This window comes from Ambystoma mexicanum, chromosome 4p (assembly GCF_040938575.1).
Source record: "Ambystoma mexicanum isolate Mex_15411 chromosome 4p, UKY_AmexF1_1, whole genome shotgun sequence".
Lineage (NCBI taxonomy): Eukaryota > Metazoa > Chordata > Amphibia > Caudata > Ambystomatidae > Ambystoma > Ambystoma mexicanum.
The window spans coordinates 273521877-273536709 of record NC_090927.1 but is presented as its reverse complement, the minus strand read 5'-3'; the positions used below and the strand labels follow the sequence as shown (position 1 = coordinate 273536709).

Below are 14833 nucleotides of genomic sequence, written 5' to 3'. Positions count from 1 at the left end.
TTTTGAAAGAGACGTCATGACTGACACATACATTCTCTCCCACATACTGGTGATGCAGGCTATGCCCTGAAGAGGTGGCTCCTTACACCAGATCGGAACCCACAGAACCAGCATGAGGAGGACTTCAACCGTGCACTTACACGTACCCATGTGGTGATTGAGCAGGCATTTGGCCTATTGAAGGCACGGTTTCGCTGCCTCAGCAGGTCTGGTGGGGCACTCCTGCACCGTCATGAGAAGGTGGCAAAGATCGTCATGGCATGTGTCATGCTACACAATATGTGCGTCAGACGCAATTGCCCCTGCCCCCTGATACAGAACTTCAACAACCAGACAATGAAGATGATGAGGGTGGGGATGGGGCAGCACCTCATGGAGGCGGCGATGCACAGGAGGGGCGTGAAATGCGTAGTACTCTGATCAACCAATTATTCTAGCACACGTGGATGGGGGGTGTCACCTGGAGATGACGATTGTGGCACTGTGTGCGTCTGTTATATGGACACTGGGGACTGTTTACCAATAAATCACACATACGCAATGAGCAATGTCCACACATGTGATTTGTGCAAATAGGAAAAGTGTATTGTAAAAGGGATTTTGTTGAACACACCCACTCCCCCCTCCCCCCTCCACCCTGAACTCCCCAACACACCCACTCCCCCCCTCCTCCCTCCTTCCTCCCTCCCCCCTGAACTCCCCAACACACCCACTTCCCTCTCCCCCCTACCCCCTCCTCCCTGAACTCCCCAACACACCCACTCCCCCCTCCACCCTCCCCCTGGAATCCCTACAACGGTGTGAGTAAGTCTGTGAAGCAGTGTCTGATGTAGGATTTCTCCACTGTCCGGCCACTATTGGCAGCCCCCTCCCCTGGCCCCCGGGGCATCCCTGCCTGTGCTACGCAGATTCCTCCCCGATCGGCGGACGGGGCTGCTTGGTGTCGAACTGGCACCCGAGGAGGTTCCTGCCTGCTCATTTGGAAGCATGTTCCGAATTGTCTGCGCTAGTTCAGAGATGACGTGCCGCACAGCGGCGAGTTCTGCGCAGATGTCCTTTGTGGAGGACTCTATAGCAGCCTTCACTGTCTCCGCACATTTCTCCATTGCTGCCCTTGCCCCCCCACATTCTGCAACATGCTCAGTAAGGAGCGAGGATAGTTGCTGCTGCCGGGTGACAATCTCCTCCAGCGTTTGTTGGTTTCTCTGGCCCATGGCTAATGGCAGTGGTATTCCCATTGGGCTGCTCACCTCCTGCACCGAGGATGGAGTGCCTGGCCAATCCTCATCCTCTAACTGCCCCTGTGTGGCATCCGCATGCGGGCTGCTTTGGGACAGGTAAGGGGAATGAGGGTGGGCAGTGGGGCTTCCGACATCAATCTCCTCAATAATCCCTGCTTCGCTATCGGAGGAGGCTGCAATGGCAGCAGTTTCCCCAATAGTGCTGCTTGCAGCAGAGCCTGTCCCTTCTGTGGGCACGACTTGGGTAATGTCCGCTGCTGCTGCTGCTTCTGTGCTGCCTGCTGGGGTGGCTGTCAGTGCCCTGTCCTGTTTTCTTGGCACTGATTTTGGCTGCTGTGGGGTTTTCCTCGGTACGGCAGAGGTGGAGGGTTGTGGTGTTGGCACAGTTGTCCTGGCCCTCTTGGTAGTTGTGGAGGCAGTGGTGTCCTCATCCTCAAGGTCGGAATTTGAGCCTGTGGTGGAGCAAAGGAGGGAAAGTGTTATTGATGGGTCTGCGGACATTGGGCGGGCATTGTGACGACTGACATCTTATCAGTTAGTACATGCGGCACATTTGAGGCAGGGGCATACAGGTTGTCTCCCTTTTGTGTGGAAGTAGCATGGAGGTATGTGGGTGCCTGCAGTTAGGGTGTGCATACTGCATGTGTACAGGGTGAAGATCGGATGTGTCTGTGGGCAGTCTCCTGCTGATGTGTTGCATTTACACTCTGGGGCAACATTGTACTTCACATGAATGGACTCTGGTGACTTTTGCATGGCTTGATTTGAGCCACCTACCTGCATCGCCTGATGTCGGGGCTCCTCTCTCCATTCCTCCTACTCCTTCTATGCTCTCCATTCCGATGGTGGAGGCACAGATTTCCTCCCATGGCTGCAATTTAATAGGGGACTCCGATCCTCCCCCGGTTGCCGTGCACAGGTTCCTGTTTGCCGATAGGATGCTCCTGACTCTGAGCCGGAGATCGTCCCACCGCTTGCGGCACTGTCTCACATTGCGGGGTACTGTTCCCACGGCACTAACCCGCTGAGCTACCAGTGCCCATATGGCCTTCTTCTTGGCTATGGCCAGTCTGGTCATTTGGTTTGAGAATACCACTGCGGCGTTCTCCTGGAGGGTCTCCGCAAGCATGGTAAGCTCCTCTCTGGTGAAGCGGTCTTGCCGCTGGCGGTCACAGGCTTTTTTAACAACTTTAGGCATTTTCTTGCATGAAGAAGGTTGCTGATGGTATTTGCCGGGTCTCAGGCTCGGATGTCCAGTGGTTGCGGAGGATGCCAATGGATTGTGTTTTTAAAGATGGCCGCCGTGCTCTTTCCCGTTCCGCCGCGATGACGCTACTTCCGGTTCCGCTTATTTACGGTCACCGCTAATTGCGGTAACCGGTAACTATGGTCACCGCTATGAACGGTGGTCGGGGTGGCGGTAGTGCACCTTGCGCGGCATACGATGCAGGTAGGTGCCGTTTTGGGGGCATTAGCGCCATGGCGCAGTTTACATTACCGTCATGGCGTAATGCTCGTGCACGATGGGTCGTAATGTCCCGCTTTTTACGGCTTTGACCCAGCACGTAAACGTTAGTTACGCCATGCCGGTAATGTCGTATACTTACCGCCTGGGTCGTAATGAGGGCCACAGTCTCATTAGATAGGCACAGTATTTCTGATCTGAGAATATTGGAAGGTATCTCGGATTTGGTGCAACGGTTTTAATTCAAAGTTTCCATTAATGAACATCTTATATTGATTGCACTTTACCCAAGGTGCCCCCATTCATATTCCATAATTTTTTCTTGGCACGACCAGGGTTAGTTATTAGTAGATGCTTTTCAATGTCAGCGTTCTTCATGGTTGTTATACAATAATCTTTCCAGGTTTTTATTTTATTTATTTATTTTTTCATTTATATAAAGCTTGCACAAGCCCTGAGGCATCAGGGCGCTAATCCGGTTACATGTGGCCTGTGGAGAGGCCAGTGCTTAGTTAACATCATGAAGTTATCATACAGGCATGGTTGCAAAGAATAGTTATCATACAGGCGTAAATGCAAGAATACATTAGGATAGGGATAAGGTGAACAGTTGAGTTTTTAAGGCTTTGCGAAAAGCCCAATATTCTTCAGCTCTCAATGTGGGGGGCAGGGCATTCCAGCACTTTGCAGTGAAGACTGGGAAGCTAGAGCCTCCTGCTTTGGCACGATTGAATTTAGGTAGGGCCAGCCTGTGGGTATATGGGCTTCCAGTCGGCCTACTAGATTGGACCCTGATGATCTTTTTGACGAGTCATGGTAGGTCTGTGTTGGAGAGGCATTTGTGCGTCATGGAGAGGGATTTGAACAGGATTTTCTTGCTGACAGGTAGCCTGTGGACTGCTGTGCGTGCGGCAGAGATGTGGTCAGATCTTGGGATGTTGAGTGTGGCGCGTAGGACGTTATTCAGGATCATTTGGAGTTTATTTATGTTTTGGGCAGAGGTGCCTGCAAACAAGACGTTACAGTAATCAAGCCTAGAGCCCACCACTGCACCGACGATTGTTAGACAGTTGTCCCTTGTGAGGTAGTGTCTGGCTGCATTGAGCAGTTTTGTTGAGTAGGCAGCGGCAGAGGAAATAGCATTGACTTGTCTATTTAGGGAGAGAGTGGAATCTAGATGAACTAGCGTTTTTACATAGGGGAGACTGGGATCACTGAGCCATCTATGTTGAAGGCTTTGTATTGTGGGTCTAGGTTTTTTAGTGTCGAAGGAGGCCCAGTGATGAGTTCTGTTTTTTTGTCGTTGAGACATAGACTGTGGGTTGCCATCCAGGCTTGGATGGTGGCTTAGGTGGCAGTAAGGGAGGCTGCGTCTTTGAGGTAAGAGGGGGTGAGTGGGAGGAGAATGTGCGTGTCATCTGCATAGTTGGAATAGGCTATGCCGAGCTAGTCGAGGTGGTAGAAGAAGGGCTTGCTGAATATGTTGTAAGTGTTGACAAAACAGGAGCCTGGAGGGACTCCACAACTAATGGAGGAAGGTGGGATGTTGGCATTTTCAGCAAAGACTTTCATGACCCTGCCTTCGAGGAAGGAGGCGACCCAGGAGGCAGCTTCTTTCGAGAAGGATGCTGAGAAGGTGAGGTGCTAGAATAGTATCTTGTGGTCTACCAGGTTACTAATGAGTTGTCATGTTTTCTATCTATAAGAGATGCAAGTTCTGGTATTAGGCTTGATGCGAACATTTTATTCATTAAGCACTTTCTGAAAAGGGATGCCAGGCTACAATAGCACTGTGAGATAGTGATCCCAATTCATAACAAATAATTTGCATCGGAAAACCTTTTGGCAGGGATAAAATCTTTTTCCAGTGTAGGCCTTCTAAATAGTCCCATTTGGGGTGATTCCTGAGTAATTTGGCCTGAGCACCATATATAACCACAGGTATGACTTTTTGCTTCTAAAAATGTATGACAGGTGAACACGAAAATGTACCACACTTTCGCTGTGTTAGCTTGGCTTGGGAGGTCATGGTTTCCATTTTATGTTTTAGTTCTCTTTTGTATGGTGTATCCTGTGCATTGTCATTGAAGTTTTGTCCTAAATATGTATACTCATGAATTAAACAGTAAATAGTAGGGTAATGTAAATAGTATAGTACAGAATATAGAGATTTGTATAATTTAGCTTTATTAAGAGAGAAAGCAAATGTCAGAAATCAGAGATGCCCTGAGCACCATCCTCATTTAGTCCCCCAACAAATCCTAAATGTGGAGCACAACTGGAGTTTCCTGTGGCATCTTTGGGATGCTCATGTAAAAATGGGATTAACAAATAGTCGCTTAAAGGCACCTCAGAGGTCTCTAGGCAGCTCATGATTTTCACCACTTCTAGGCTTTGGGAGTCAGGCATAAGGAAGCAGGTGCAAATATGTGATTTTCTGCAGCATCTCCTGATTTGCTCCAGTGCAAATCGCTGGGAATCAGGCCCTGTGCATTCTTGTAATTCAATGGTAGAAATGTTCGTGGCACACACAATTCATGCTATTGTACTCCAGATAACTTGTTTTTTTCATCCCATTTTAAGGTAAAAAGAAAATTGAAATTACTGAAGAGGACCTCAAAGCTCTTCCATTCAGTAAAAGCTGTGTTTTGGAAACCATACGTCTGAGAGCCCCTGGTGCAATCGCCAGAAAAGTGGTACAGCCAATTAAAATTAATGTGAGTTTTTTATTTTTGTTTCTTTTCCTTTTTAATTTGCAACATGTCTTTTATTGTACAATTGAGCAATAGATTCATTCTATAATGTACTATGTTGAGGAAGTGGTCTGTCTAAGGATCAGATGCTATAATAATAGAACAAAAGATGGGTGTCCCCTTCATCACTGGCAGAGGGGAAACAACTAACAATTGTCAAACAGTGGTCATGCCAAGCAGAACTAAATTCAAATTAATGCATCAGTATTTCAACAGACTTCAATGGAACAGTGCCCAGAGAGGCGCAACCAGATCAGAAAACAACCCATATATTTTTTTATAAAAATGTTTTTACATTTTATTGTTGTTCCATAATACATATTGGGTCTTTGTAATAAGAATAAAGTGCATCACAGTTAAAGTGCTGATAATGCCCTAGTGGAGACCACCATGGGGGTCCACACTGCATATGCACAAGTGAAAAGCCAGACACCCCAATTGGGTGAAGGGGATCACGAGAGGGGACTGGTATTCACAAGTGTGTCTGCGGAAAGATTTTCACAAATATACGCGAATTACATTCAATCAATGGTAGAATTATCCTTAATGGAAAAATGGCACAGTTAATTAAAGTGGGGTGCCATTCGTCAACTACACTGTTATAGGGACTACAGGATAATTTAGAGTCAACCTAACAATGGTTGTTTACATCACATTAGTAGTTTTGACGGATTAGAGCATCTAGCTGTGCTTCAGTTGATGCCCGTCTTCTTCAGGACGGCGCACTCCCTTGTTGTTAAGCGCCGCGTGACATGGATGAATTCAAGCATACATAATTCTAAAACCAACAATGTAAAGGAAACCAGAATGGGTGTTGTTAACCCTAAAAACACGCAAAAAAGAAAAAAACATACAATGGGTTAAAAAATGATCTGGGTGAAACAATCATGAGAACATAATCCATAATCGAAGTTCAGAACAACCTCAAAGCAAAACCAGGAGAAGTAATAAATGCCATGTTCTCGACCAGGAAAATTGGGACCAACATCATATGTTTCGTTCTAATGATGTGTCAGCCATACAACAGCCAGACCCAAATTAGTGAGTCTGTGGAGACAAAACACAAGAACATCTAATGAGACTGGGAAAAGGATTTCCCTAATTCCCAATTATAAAGCAATGCAAATTGACTGCTTATTCTCAGGAGTACAGCACCAGCCTTTACCTGGCAGTGAATTGTAATCTCCAACTCACCTAATACAAATGGCTAAACTAGATAGCCATGGATGGAATTTGGCACAAACAGAACCAAGAAGAGTCTTTTTATCCGCCATATTCCCCATCAGTAGCATCATGCTGCATGAAATTCAGGCGCTAGGCACAAGGAAACAAGAGGAAAGGTGAACATAGTTATATAAATGTGTAAATAGACTGCTTGGTATAAGCAGCCTCTAAACACATTATAATTCACAAAAGCACATGAGGGTTATAACAATGATACTGCTTGTTTGTATTTAGTATTAACTAAATACAACGGTGCTCACAACTAGAAATGCCAGTTAGTCAGTATTACACTAAGTCACAGACATCTGCAACTCCATGCATTGTGCCCAAACTGGAATGTAGCAGTACATATGCCGGCAACAAATGTCAAAACAGTATTTGGCGTAGTTGTGTATTCCCCTGCATACATCCGACCAGCGCCACCATAATGTAAACTTAGTCACGGACTTCTGCAACTCCATGCGTTGTGCCCATATTAGAGTGTAGCAGTACATAGGCTAGCAACAAATGTCAACACAGTGTTTGGGGAAATCGTGTATTCCCTTGCATACATCCGACCAGCATCGCAGCTTGCGCTGTAGTGTATATGCCTGGTGTCTGATTGACTCCAAGGTATAGTGTTTTCATTCACACAAAATCACAGGGAGGCGCTATACAAGAACTAATGCGGCCAATTACGATGCTTAAGATAATACTAACTCCTGCAGACTTGGCAGGGGCTTGACCTCCCGATGTGGAATTATAGAAGGGAAAGGAAACTTTCACTTCACCTACCTCACATCCTGAAGCCCTCTAGTTAAACCCTCATAGGGGTATCCTCCAACCGTGTCCGGTCTGGGCATACGCATGCGCCTAGTTCAATTATGTATACGCGCAGCGTTTAACCTGATGAATGAAATGTCAACAATAAACTAGAGCATTGCGGATTGTAATGGAACTCTAGTCGTCCATTGTAAACAACTGCATTCATCACTAGGACTGAATCATAAATAACAAATGGACTGCCAGGTGTAAACGCTAGTGGGTCAGAAAAAGAGGTATGCAATGGCTGTGCTTTTAAATGTGAATGTAGTAATATACTGAAAATGCACTAGTGTAAAAGTCTCATAAACCCAAGGGATTGACAACGGTTATAGATGTAAAATGATGCCTTACTACTGGTGACAATACCGTTTCCAAATATCAAAGTATAAAAAAACGGCCAGTGTAAATGCGTAACCGATGTGTGGACAGCGACTGTTAGTTCAGTGCAAGAAAGAATGGTTCAGCCCATGCGCCGAGGATCAAGCATGCCAATCTGCAGAGCTTTATTTCACAGGCAGTTAAAGGCCCAGGGACCATTCTTTTTGGAGGTTGAGGCTAACCAAGTAGCTATGTGTATTGTAGATCCACCATTGCTCTCGGGTAGAGAGTCTATTAGCTGTGGAGTACATGTCTGCACCTCTAAAACCCACCACTGGAGTTCCTCGCAACTGTGATTATTTTCAATGAAATGAGAGACTAGAGGAGAAGATAGATTTTTGGTTCTAATCCTAGAATTGTGCTTCGTAATTCTACGTTTTACCGGCCTAGATGTTTTTCCTTCATATGCCATATTGCAGGGACAAGTCACAGCGTATATCACATTTTTAGAATTATGAGTGGTATGGTCCTTGAGCGTCCAGATTTTGTTGTTAATCATGAGCATACTACAGGGCGAAGTGGACCCACATTGGCAACAGTAGCCACATGGAAAATGGCCACGGATCTTATTCATGCCCCAAAGTTCAGAGATTGTCTTAGGTCGGTGTTTGACCTGGGACCTGTCCGCTTGGGATAACCCCAGCTCTTAAGGGTTTTGCCCTTTTTGAAGGCATAAATCGGGAGGTCCAAATTGAGGTTGTTTAGTTGTAACAGGGGCCAGTGTTTACCAATGGCCTTTTTGATGGCAGAGTGGTAGGTGCTCTAGGTCATAGCACAGACCATACGTGAATTGGGCGCAGTATCACGATCATTTTTAGACAGCAACATGTCTCGATGTTGATTGCGTGCCCTCTTGCGGGACTGTCTCAACACCTGAGTAGGGTAGCCTCTAATTGATAATCTGTTCTCAATAATGTCAGCCTGGGTCGAGAAATCATGTTTATCTGTACAATTCCGTCTTGCCCTTAGAAATTGAACATAAGGGATGCTGACCCGTTAGGATTGAGGGTGAAAGCTCTAAAAATGAAGAATAGTATTCCTATCCGTTGCTTTACGGTACAAATCGACCGCAATAGACCCATCCTTGGCCATTACAAGGAGGTCCAAAAAAGGTATAGTCAAGTTGTTCACAGACATGGGGCCTCATTACGACCCTGGCAGTAATGGGTTAACGGCGCCGTAAAAGGCTGCGGCGCCGTTAACCCATTAGCGCCTTACTACGAGGTCCCTTTGCGGGACCCGACCTGAACGGCTGGTCTAGACCAGCCGATAAGGTAGGGACCCGCAAAGGGACCTTGGTGCTAAGTACGGTACCGCAATTTGCGGTACCATACTTAGCGCCTTCCCCAGTCCTATTGAGCCCTATGGGGCAAAAATGGGAATGGGGAAGGGCTAATGTTCAATGGGGAATTACCGTCCTGCCAACCTTGGAATGGGGTGGTAATTCCCCATTGAACATTGGCGGACTTGTTACGATACAGGCACCAACCATGGTGCTTATAGCGCCATGGTTTAGCGCCAGTATCGTAATGAGGGCCATGGTAAACCGTAGGTGTTCATTTAAACCATTGATCCATGTCAAAAAATGTTCATGATCACCTTTGGTTTTGTCCCAAATGATGATGATGTTGTCTATATGCCTTTTATAGAACACAATGGATTGGAGTAACGGATTGGACTCATCCAAAATGGTGGCCTTTTCAAATGCCCACATGAACAGAGTAGCATAGTTTGGGGCAAATGCTGCGCCCATGGTGGTGCCCTTGATATGCAAGAAGAAATCTTCCTTGAAACGGAAGTAATTTTTGGTCAGTGCTATTTCCAGGAGTTCGATGAGAAACTTGCTGGGGATCAATTGAGGGTCACTTCTAGAGTCCAATAAGGTCTTAATTATAAGCAAAGAGTCTAACTGTGGAATGTTAGAATACAAGGACTCCACATCCAATGTGATGAAAAGATACCTGGAAGGGTTAAATGGTAAACCCTCTAAATTTAAAATGGTATCAACCAAATAAGTGGCTGTGTTGGCTGCTAATGGTTTAAGGAAAACAATCTAAATATTTGCCTAAAGGTTCCAGTATAGAGCGACACAGCGAAACAATAGGTCTTCCAGGAGGGTTGGAGCTGTTTTTATGTACTTTGGGAAGGATGTATATGAGTAGAGTTCTAGTCCATTTGATGGTGAGGAACTGGAATTCTTTCTCATTCAATATACCAATATCGCGTGCCTGGGTAGCAAGGGCTAGAATCTCATTCCTAATGCTATACTTGGGATTGCCTCTGTGTCTAAGGTAAAAAGAAGATTTGTCGAGCTGTCTCATCACCTCAGTGTCATAATAGGTTGAATCACAGACAACTACACCACCGCCTTTATCGGCTTGTTTAATGATAATGGAGGTGTCTCCCTTACGATTCTGAAGGCACTTCCATTATTTCTTGGATAAATTGTAAGATCTATTGTGTTTAGAATCCACATGTGATGAAAAGATAGAGTTGAAATCTCTTAGAACAGCCCATTCAAATGTAATCATTTCATTTGAAATCATTTAAGTGGTAGGTGTAAATGATGACTTAGGTCTAAAGGGTGTATTGCTGTCCTTATCTACATCAGTGGTAGTAGGACCAAAATAGTCTCGAAGACAGACCTTCTGAAAGAAATTTCGGAGTTCCATTTCCAAGTCCATTTTACTAGGGTCTCTCATTGGAATAAATGAGAAACCTTTCTCTAAAATGGCTGTTTCTTCAAGGGTCAGTATTCTTTTCGAGATGTTATATACAGCTGATGGAAGTCTCGAAGACATTTTCTATTGGAGGTGGACCTACGTCTGTGGGCGGAAAAGGAAGATTAGGCAGAGGAAAGGTTGGGTACGGTCCCTGAGGTGCGAAGATAGGCATTTGACCATATTGTTGATAATGCCAGTTTTGACGTCCTCTTCTTCCTCTATTTTGTCCTCTATTCCATTGTCGGCCAATATAGCCACGAGAATTCCGATTTGGGAAAGATCCACTCCCATCAGAGGAACTATCCGAAAAGGTATCCCTTTTCTTGTAGCTCAATTGGCTATTATTGCGATAGTTCAGGTCATTCCAGTGTCCCGGGCCAGCGTAGTCTGTGCTGAGATATGGATATGCATTTTCTTTAATGAAAGTGCAGATGTCTTTTTTCAACTTTTCCATCTTCTTGGTAGTCGTTAATTTAATAAACTCTTTGGTGTGCTTGTCTATTAGATCTAATTTTTCTTTTATGTTTAAGATGGTAGTATCCAGGGCAAATGCTGCCTCTGCTTCATCTATGTCATTGGCCACCAGAATGCTTTTCTTAAAGGCAGTAATGATGGTAAGCAGCGTCCAATCCTGGCTGCACTTAGTTCCTACCCCAGAGAAGGCTGTTTTATACTCCTGGGCATCTATGAAAAGGCAGGGTTCCTTGCGAACCAGGAGCCCCTGTGGGATTATATTCTTCTTCAGGTATTCTGTGAGCAAATGCCCGTGCATACGTTCACTAATAATCCCTGTGCTAGAATCTTCGCTGACCGTTTGATTAAGTGAATCAAAAAATGATGGCACACAAATGTCTCAGCCAATTGCTCCTCGCTAAAGGAGAAAGTGTCAATGGCTGCCATAATGACTTTTTATAGAAAGTCCCCTGAAATGTGCTGTATCCCACAAAGAACCACAATCAAAAAGAAATTACTTCACAATATTGAACCTGGCTGTCTCACAAATTTAAACCCATACAGCCAGAAGCTGTGCTAGAACAATAAAACAAAAGATGGGTGTCCCCTTCGTCGCTGGCAGAGGGGAAACAACTAACAATTGTCAAACAGTGGTCATGCCAAGCGGACCTAAATTGCATCTGGTCCAGGTCAGCTGTCTAGCCCCTTTTTTAAGTTAATCAAATGAAGAATAACCCTAATGCTATGACCTCTGGGGCACTAGCAGGCTAGCTAGAGAAGTAGTTTGTATTTATTTGTGTTTAGTTTGTATTTATTGAGTGATATACGCCAAGGCACTGGCTAGACTTGTCTAAGCTTCCTTTGTTTTCGCTTTTATTCGCTTATTTACAATTCCAACTTAAAGGGAAACATTCGAGTTTATCAACTATAATAAATTGTGTTCAAATCAACTTGCACTGAAATGATGTTAGACAATGTAAAATGCCCTTTCTGCAAGGGTCTCCAAGTCCGGTTCTCAAGAGCAAAATACATTCTTTGTTTTCAGGGTATCCTCAAAGAATAAGCAGAATTCAAGGACTCTAAATGGGAGTAGGTTACATAGTCAGTGGTTGCCCTAAAAATCAAGACTGGCTGGGGCTCTCGCGAATGAACCAGACAAGGCACCAGCGCAATTGTGAATGAGTTCTCAAAGAGGCTAGACAACCACATGCATGGAAAATAAGAAAACAGGACAATCCGTTGCACAGCTAGCATCCAGCGATTCAAAATACCCAAATCAGCAAGGACTTTTTCATTTCTAAGTGTGATATGCAGGTGTTTTGCAGGCCTATTACATTTTTTTGAATGCAGGTTGCAGAATATCCCCTTAGCAAACTGCCATTAACAGCGCATAGGTGGTACACTTTGACTACATTTATTTAGAGGTTAATTTATTTCTCCAGCAGTATTTACCTGCTGCACCTGCTAATTTAACTCTTTTTAGTTATAAATTAGATCTCCATTGTTATATCTATTAATGTCGGTTTAACAAACCACTTATAATCACACAGATGCACACACACCACCTCAACAAAACAGACTGGAAAGTGATGAAGAGGGCCATTAGGTTTCCGACCTACTACCATGACCACCCCTCTCAAACCCAGACTAGAAGGTAATGGAGAGGACTGTCTCCAGACTTAACGTCAGATGCCCATCCTGACTTGCCAGAACGGGGTTGCATAGCATTCCACACTGGTCCCTCTGAAGTCGTTGGTACTGGATGAGGTGTCAGAAAATAACCGTTGCCATCCCAAGATGGCAGCAGTCCCTGAAACTTCAACCTGCTTCAAGATGGCGCCTACATAGTAGCGTGCAACAACACGCTAAAATGGCTGCCCAGACAACATATTGATAGACGAAAAGGAAACCTTGTGGGTAAGCAAATACGTCACAACTTCATCCCTGTTTGACCAATGCTTTAGTGCCCGTCTCATTTTTCACCTTTATTCTTACTCCCAGTCTATTCTCTTGCTACTTTCTGCCTTGTTGTCTTGTTGGGCTCCACTGGAGACCCTGATCTGCCTGGCTTCTTCCTCTGTTCTCATTATCGCTATTGAGATCTACGCTCCTATCCGTTGGTGCACAGAAGGATTTATGCGCCTCCTGAACATCATTCACCAGAGGAATTTAGTCAGTTTTGGGGAGGTTTATTCCTTGTGGATCTGAAACCCTGCTGGCAGCCCCACACTCTCTGTTTACTTCAGAGACAGCTGTGAAAAAAGAAAGCATGGACCAGCTACAGAAGTTGGCAGCTATGGTTCAAAGCTTAACCATGAAAGTGCAAACCCTGAAGAATGAAAACGCGTATTTATGCCAAGCACTTACAAACCGCGATGCCTTACCTGTGGCTTTTGCCTCAGGGGCTCTAGTGGTTGATAAGTTCCACAGAGACCACAAGAAGTAAAAGGAGTTCTTGGTCACATTTATGGTGATATTTGTCTTTAGAAAAGCCCCCTTTCAGACTGATAGGTCTAAGGTGGTGTTTATTGCTACTGCCACTACCGCTCTACTACTTTTTCTTACTAACTTCTGTCTCTTTAGTCTCCTCGTTATGGTTGCTAATCTCAGTACTTCATAATACAACTACCGCTCTCTCCCACTACTACTCCTACTACCACCAATGTCCAACTACCACTGCCTCTTCTCCCCTCCTACCGCTAATCCAATACTCCTAATGCAACTTGTACTCTCACTCCTTACTCTCACGCACAACCACCCCCAGACTCTTCTCTCCAGTAACCTCCACACTCTTTCCACACTTTCCTCCTCTGGTCTCTCGGGCGTCCTCCTCCACCTCTTGTCCTCACCCAACTAACCCACACCAGACTTTTCCGGCACTACTCTTTAAATATCCCACTACCTTCCATGAGCAGGTTTGGGGACGGCTTATAAGGGATTGTAAGCCCTACCTTTCTGACAGGAGCCATACCATGAACTACAGGGGTCCCTTGTTAGTGAGGCCGTCTATTAGGCCCTTTAATAATAATATCTCTGGTCGGCTAGTGAACTCTCTGTTCAATAAATTGAGTCCCTGGTGGTTTAGTGGGTCTTCATTGATAACGCCTTTGTAGACCGCTCTGGTGGTTTAGTGGGTTCCCTTTTACAGCATGGGCTGCAGTAGGAGCTCAGCGCTGCTCTCAGCTGCTGTTGTTTTTTCTGCTGTGTGGCAGTAGTCTCCATGGTGCTGGCTTCACCCCGCCACCTCTTCCCAGGTGGCTTGTCTGCCGATTGTGGACAGGTTCCTGCTGGTGCGCTGGTTTTACTACCCCTGACTCTGCCGTCCTGGTGCGGCTCTGGCATCTGTCCTGGTTGCAGCGGGGTCTGCCACAGCCTCACCGCCAGTGCTTTCAGGTAAGAAGGAATAGATAGGGGGTCCTACTCTCCCTCTCTGGCACCCAAAACGGTATTGGGGATGGGGCTTGCCACCCCCTGACAAGCCCTGGGGGCCAAACGTGCCACACCAATGCACTAGCAGTGTTTAAAAAATGTATGGAGGCAATCAGGCAGAACCAAGTCATTAAGGGTGTCCCATTTGGGGGGAGATGCACAAAACGGCAGCATATGCAGATGACATGTTATTAACTTTAGTGGACCCTGTGAGATCCATTCTGGCCTTAGTGCGCACCCTAAAAGAACAGGAAGGGGTTTCTGAGTTGAAAATTAGTATGGGGAAATCGGAATTGTTGGAAGAGGGACTCTGGGGGGACCAGGCCATACAGATGCAGAATAATTCACCATTCTGCCTGGCGG

At 45.5% G+C, this 14833-nt stretch overlaps 1 protein-coding gene across 1 annotated transcript in view; it reads left to right on the top strand.

Annotated features, from left to right (window-relative positions):
- Positions 1-14833, top strand: part of CYP39A1 (cytochrome P450 family 39 subfamily A member 1) — a 747125-nt gene that overhangs the window by 498446 nt on the left and 233846 nt on the right. Inside the window, exon 8 of the mRNA XM_069605805.1 lies at positions 5290-5423. Coding sequence (XP_069461906.1) covers positions 5290-5423 — 134 coding nt within the window. The remainder of the gene's footprint in view (positions 1-5289; positions 5424-14833) is intronic.